Raw genomic sequence first — 7206 nt, forward strand, 5'->3', positions numbered from 1 at the left:
ATTATATTTGCTAAAAAATAGACTAAAAATATTTTCCTCATTAAAAAGTAAGAAACAACTACTACTATTATCTGAGAGAGGTTCCATACCTTAAAAGAACTGGCTACTATATCAGTACAATGCCAATTTTCAATAGGACACAGTGGTGGGCGTAAATGCAGTTATATCGTTTTCATTACTATATACAATAAACGTTCTGTTTGTTTTTCAAATTTAATGCTCACCTTTAAAGTATTTCACAGTTTTAACTCTTAATTCTAATGTAGCATCTTCATCACATACGAAAATTGTTCGGGGATGCTGCTGGAAAGCTGACACAGTCCACATGTGATTGACTCCTTCTTCTATGGCTTTGTACAGGGCAAATGCCTTGTGTGCTCCTGTTATGAGTATCATTACCTGAAAAACCGTGAACCCCACCTGTTAATAGTCAAAGCATGATATAATGCCTAGGCAGCTCACATACTTGTCTTCCTCTGTATATATAGATGTTGTTTTTGTTTTGTGAACTAGGACTTTAGCACTGATTATCTTCTATGGGTAAGATAGCTCTACACTTATGCACAGTCCAAGGTATCTGTACTTTTTAATGTAAACACACCAAACCCATTGTGTAAACACGCCAAACACTTCATCGCCAACAAGTCCATTCAGACTCGCAAAGAACCTACAGCGCAGAGGAGCACTGTTCCCCAGGGGCTCTGGGGCTGTAAATCTTCATGGAAATAGACAACCTCATCTTTCTCACAAAAGTAGTTGGTTAGTTTGACCTGTACTGCTTAACCTGCCATGCCACCAGGTCTTATTTTTAATGCAGCAGGCAAGCAATGTTATCTCCCTTTTTCCAATTTCAGAAATAAAATAACACTTTTTCTATAGGACATTAATGAATACATCTTAATGCCTATAATTGTGCAATAAAGACCAGAAGGTCTGTTTTGCAAAAGTATATTTACAAGCCAACAGGCAAGAAATTTATATAATTTGGAATGATATGCTAGTCCAAATAAACAATAATGCTTTTTAAAAAGCAAATGATTCTACAACAAATACCTTTTAAGAATATTCCTATGGAAGTCTGAAGACTGCTTCATTAACTAGGCTATTTAAAGTTTTCTTGGAATAAAACTAAAGGAGAAATAGCAATCCCCTTCAACAATGTTTTTTGAGTACATATGACTGAGAACCTGTAGGGTTGTTATTAGTCAGACTCAACAGCACTGGTTTTTTTGCTTAAGTTTAGGGCAGAATAATGATTTAAGAATGTGCTAATTATTTTATGCTCCTAAACATCATTAGCCCATGACTTTTCAGATTGATTGATTTGCTAGAGTTGTTTTCTTTTTAAATACAGATTCTTGGCTCCATCTTAGATATTCCAATTTGGGATATTTAGAGTTATAACTAAGGAATCCCGTCTTTTAGGTCATCATTGTGCAGATAATCATTATCCCAATTGTCCTTAGATTAGCACTCAAACACTCCCTCTAAAGCTGCTTTAGCATACACTGCAATGAAGTAGATGTTACAGTGTCTATTTATTCCTATATGTAAGACATGATTTTGTGGTAAACCTTGAATAAAGCACCTTGATAGTCTCATTTAATCCTCAGATCATCAGAAGATGAGTACTATTCTAAGTCCTATTTTACAGATAAGAAAACAGGTATACGGAGATTCTGTTACTTATTTCTGTTTTGGTCTTGTTAACTACATTATACTCCTTTAGAGATAGGGAAACTATTAAAAGGTTTACCAAGTAAGAGTATGTGAGCTAAGAGTTCTTCAAGCAATAAAAAAAGGGAATGTGAGGTGGCTACAAATCTCAACATTAAGTGTATACTGACAGAAACAGTGAAAGAACAACCAAACTTATCGATGAGAAAGAGAAAGTACAGCAGTATTAAGAAGGAAGTGTAAACAATGAAGGTTAATGGAAGCGTAGGGTTAGATGAAGAACAATTGGCATTTTTTATGGCTAGGAATCGATACAGCATTTAATTGAGAATTAAGAATAAATATTTGGAAAGGTAGAAACTGAAAAAAAAAAGTTATCTGAATATAATTTAACACTGATAAGTAGTTCAAATGTACCTGGTTCCACTATTCTCAAGAGGTTTATCACATTAGAAAAAAGAAGAACCTGTATCTCAGTAATCTGTGATTCTGCTCAAAGTGCAAAATCCTCAAATTTAAAGAATCAATTTCCAGGTTTGAAAACTGATATAGTGTGTTATTCTTATGTACACTGATATTTGAGAACCAATGCTCACAGGACATTGGGAAAATATAGTAGTTTCATGCTACTTAAAAAATGCATAAAGCTACTGCAATAACACTATTTTAAGTTGTGAAACTGATTTTAAGGAGTTAAACTGTCATTGAGTCGATGCCATCTCACAGTAACCCTATAAGACAGGATAGAACTGCCCCAGTGAGATTTCAAGTCTGTGACTCTTTACAGGGGTAGAAAGCCCCATTATCCTCCCTTGGAGCAACTGGTGATTTCCAACTACTGACCTTGTGCATCGCAGCCCAATTCGTAAGTAACCACTACGCCACCAGGGCTCCTTCAAAGAGTTAAAAGTCAATATTTAATCAATCATTCCATAAACAAATAGATAAGAATAACCTAGAAAAATCTAAAGCCTCAATTTTAGTCCTTAATAGCCCTTCCTAGTATCTTTGAAATCACTACTTTATAATGGAGAATTTATAGGCTTAAAAACAACGTATAATTTGCCTAAGATTATAAAGCTAGCAAGTAGAGTATGCAAAAAATTCACTAAGTTCGATGCTTTTATCCATCATATAATCTAAAGAGGCCTAGTGTGCTAGAATAGGCATGAAAACAAATTATTGCACAAGATCTATAAAAATACAAATCAAGATGTGAAGGTCCAGTAACTCTAGGAGAGTCGGAAAAATATTAGTCATTTCTGGTTTGGTTATCTACTTAAATCACTGACTTTTGGTAGTTTTCCAAAACATTTCCTACCTGAAGCCAAGTCTTAGGGTAATCCCGAAATCTTCAAAAAGCGAATTTTCCAGTTGAGTGTGGACTAGTCAATAAAAAGCTAAATGTGGAAAAAACAAAACAAAAGGCTAAATGTTTCTTGGTGTGGTAAATATGAGGACCTAATTGGCAATTTTGTCTAAAGTCTGCCAATAGACTTTTTTAATGCTGAGAAACTAGGATTCATTTTGTAATGGAGAAACAGGAATCAGGAGTCCTAGTTATATATATAAAGCAAGGGTCTTAATCATATATATATAATAAACTAATCCATATTTCTGAAAAAATAATTCTGGCTATAATAAAGCGGTTAAACCTGGAGATAGTCTTGAGTTGATGATCTTTTTGAAGCTATTTAAAACAATGTTCTAAAATGTGACTGGTACTGAGAAAGCAGTTTTTTTAAAATGGCCAAGGAGAAGACTATGAAGAGTATGCAAAGTAAATGCACAATGGGGGAATGAAACTCTGGACTAACCATATTCAAAAGAGAGATGGAAAATTATGACTTGAGGAAGCAGAATGAGAAGGAACAGTTCAAAAGAATGGTATCATTTTATCGAGTGTGAAATGGTCAACATTAATAAAGAAGCCCACTAGAGTAAGACCCACCTGCAGAAAAGATGCAGGCTTTAGCACCTTGTAGAAACCCTAAAGTAAGGAGGCGAACTAGCCCCGGGAGTGAGTTTTCATAACTCTTTTAAGGGAATAGAAAGCTTCCTTTCTCCCCCAGAACAGCTGGTGGTTTTGTTGTTAGCAATCGAATGTGTAACCCATTACACTGGCCGGGTTCCTCTACTAAGATACTGCTATACTTAAATCATCTGTCTTACTGTTGAAATGATCTTTAAAATATATGGTATCATCTTGAAATACAATTCAGTAAAAGGAATTTAACACTTTGAAGATTAATTTGACTTTTGGAAAACTGTCAAAAGTCAAGAAGGATCAGGTAGATAATCAAGCTGGAGTGAGACTAATTTCATCCAAAAAATAAATGATCAAAATATATACTTTATTCAAACAAGTGTCAATAGTTACTGAATACCTATTCTGTGAGAGGTAATATTAAATCTTAGACACAGAAAAAACAAGGCAGCTTCAACTAGTTTTGGCTCTCACGGATTTCACTGTACTTGTTTCAAAAGAATTCTGTGAAGATCCAAAGCTGCTACTCTTGTTGAAAAAATTGACCAAAAACCAATTTATCCAAATAATTCTATTTATTCTAATATGCATTAATAACTTAAATCAAATACAAGAAATCTATTTGTGTAACTACTTTCAGTTTCATGTTTTAGAAGAGTGCTCTAAAATCATTTTTCTAACTTATTTAATCTGAAATTTCAGGCCTTGAAAGGTCTTTTCATATAGCTTAAGAGAATGAGAACCTCCTATGTTTTGAATGACAGCTCTAATTGTACACTCAAGTATGGATATATATACATGTCACAATCTGTACTCATTCCTCTGAACCTGTCCACTTGTTGATAGAATGGAATGAAATTACGAGTTTTCATATAATTTAGCAACTTATATGCATAAACTGGGTATAATTTGTTCTGTTCTCATGGAAGGAAATGATAACCTAATTAAAACTTTTAAAAAACGAAGCAGGACATAGTGTTCTGAGCTTTGTTCTTAAGTATGCAGGCAAGTCAAAAAGTAGTGTTACTAGAATTCTAATTCATATATGCACAGGTCTAATGCAAACAAAATGTGCTTAAACACATTGCTGGGATCAGTGGATAACTACAGACAAGTTCTCACAGGAAAACACTTATTATCTCAGCCTTGCTCGAATGCCTTCCTAAAAAGTAAAAACACAAGTTCTTTCACAACGGGCTTCGGAGAGGATCTGCAGGGGCTGTTCCTTGGGACCCTGAAGGGTAATCAATGATTGATTTCCTCAAACGTCAGATCACCGAGGCTTCTTACGAAGAAAGTTATGAAAAAATGAAAACTACACTGGTGGTGAATAAAAAAGCCAGGAAAGTTGCTCTGAGAACACAAGACGCTTCAGGGAAGGAGAGAGATAATGCCTTCCCAAGGGCAGAGATACAGATGGAGTCGGGAGAAACAAGAGCTTCACATTTTGGTATATTTTAACAAAAGTTCCTATAATTTGAAGTAATACTTTTTTACTTACTCTGTATACAAAATTTAGAACAAGTCTAGCCTTAGATCAGTTCCGTTTTGCTGGGAACAAACTGAACTGTTCTCCTACAGTCAAGAAGTACTTTGTACTGCATTGTCCTGAGGGCTTCAAAAATAGTGTAACTCAAAGTACATCTTTGCCCTGGCAGCCCTTTCATGATACTAAAAAGATCCACGTGATCATTTTAATCTTATGACTTTAGTTCAAAGTGTAAATCAGGAGCAGACAAGTGAATCAGTACTCCAAAAGAGGTAATGCCTGATTCTTAGTTTGCAGATCCCAAAGACTTAACTAATTTAGTTTCATCCCAAAGATGCCAGTGAGACAGATAAAATGCAATGACAAAAAATGAAAAATAATTCATACTTGACAAAATATAACCAAAATCATTACTTACTCAGTACTATAATCCAAAATCTACAAACATCAAAGACAAAACATTAAAGAATGTTTTAATTCTTACTTCTCTCGCATCCATTACTGTCCCCACACCAACTGTTAGAGCCATAGTTGGCACTTTCGCCAAATCTCCATCAAAATATTTAGCATTTGCCAAAATGGTGTCCATTGCTAGAGTCTTTAATCTTGTCCTTGATACTAAACTGGATCCTGGCTCATTGAAAGCGATGTGACCATCTGGACCTATTCCTTTCAAAAAAATACATAACAATGAACTGTTAAATATGGAACTGATCATCTGCTCCGTAAACCTTCACCTAATTCACAATCGTTTTTTTAAAAGTAATATATATATACATGTATATGTATTCATAAGTAAATAGTTTCTCACGTAATTTCTCAAATTTCAATGTGGTTTTAAGAAAAAAATAACATTTATCTTATTTTATAGTGAATTTATAATGTATTAAAAATTGTGTTGCTATTACCTGACTCGGCAATTATTTCAGTATTTTCTATATGCTTAGTATTGCACTAGCATGATTCTAACGATAGCAGTTACCATTTTACATTACAGTAGCACTTTGGTTTATAAAACACTATAATAAGTATCATCTGTTCATTTAAGAATCTTGTGAAATGGACAAACAGGTCTGATTACCCTTCTCATCTTCATCACTTTAAAAAAAAAACTCAAAAGGGAAGTGATGTTCAATAAATCAACATGTGATTTATTCAAGATCACAATTAAGTAGATACTGAGATGGGACTCATGTTTACCTCTTCTGATTCCTAATTCAGTACTCAATGCTTACTCTTTAACTCTCTTAATTCTATCTAGTCCAGATAAGGAAATTAGCCAGTGATATCTCTGTATTATAGTTCCCCATTTATAAAAACGTGTGCATAGACAAGATAACATGTAAGGTGGTGGGTTTTTCCCCCCAAACTTTTTGAGAAATACATTTTAAGAAATACATTTGACACTGCAATATACACACACACACACAGATTAAATCAAGAATTGTATGATACACACCATAGCAGCTATTTTTATTACATTTCATTAACAAAAGGAACCAAAAGGAAATGCTAGATGTGACTGACAACAGTGATTTCATGACCTAACAGTCATTTCATGACAATTTGAAAAGCAATGCTTTCAGAGAACTGCCAACACTAGTGCTCAGACTGCCTCTAAAATATAGGTAAGAAGCCAACATTCTTTATTTGAAGTCAATGGGAAGTAAATTGCCTCACAAAGTCAGGAATCATGTATGACATAAAGTTCTATATAAGTATTTTCTCCTATCCAATCAGATATCTGGTATCCTCAATTGAAAGTTCACAATTTCTACCCAGAAGGAAGCAGAAGCAAATGAAGGGGGAGGAAGGGAGTGGAGCACACCAGGGCTCAACAAGCCGAGGACAAAAGCCCTGCTTGGAGCAGCCAATGCAGAAAGGACCATATGGCAGGCCTCACTGTGAGATTTGACATCCTGTACTGACCCATGGCCCTACATGGGACAGCCCTGGAGACAGTGTGGGATGAGTGACCGAGCTGACCCCACGAAACAGGCAAAACACTGGGGGCGTGCAATAGAGCAGTGGGGGAAGCAGAGCAAGGAGGTCC

At 35.0% G+C, this 7206-nt stretch overlaps 1 protein-coding gene across 1 annotated transcript in view; it reads right to left on the reverse strand.

Annotated features, from left to right (window-relative positions):
• Positions 1-7206, reverse strand: part of GNPDA2 (glucosamine-6-phosphate deaminase 2) — a 24016-nt gene that overhangs the window by 4835 nt on the left and 11975 nt on the right. Inside the window, 3 exon segments of the mRNA XM_030888510.2 lie at positions 225-399; positions 5638-5890; positions 6067-6097. Coding sequence (XP_030744370.1) covers positions 225-399; positions 5638-5890; positions 6067-6097 — 459 coding nt within the window.

Source organism: Echinops telfairi, unplaced genomic scaffold (assembly GCF_000313985.2).
Source record: "Echinops telfairi isolate 266 unplaced genomic scaffold, ASM31398v2 ScPeMD7_7468;HRSCAF=8506_0, whole genome shotgun sequence".
NCBI classification, from domain to species: domain Eukaryota; kingdom Metazoa; phylum Chordata; class Mammalia; order Afrosoricida; family Tenrecidae; genus Echinops; species Echinops telfairi.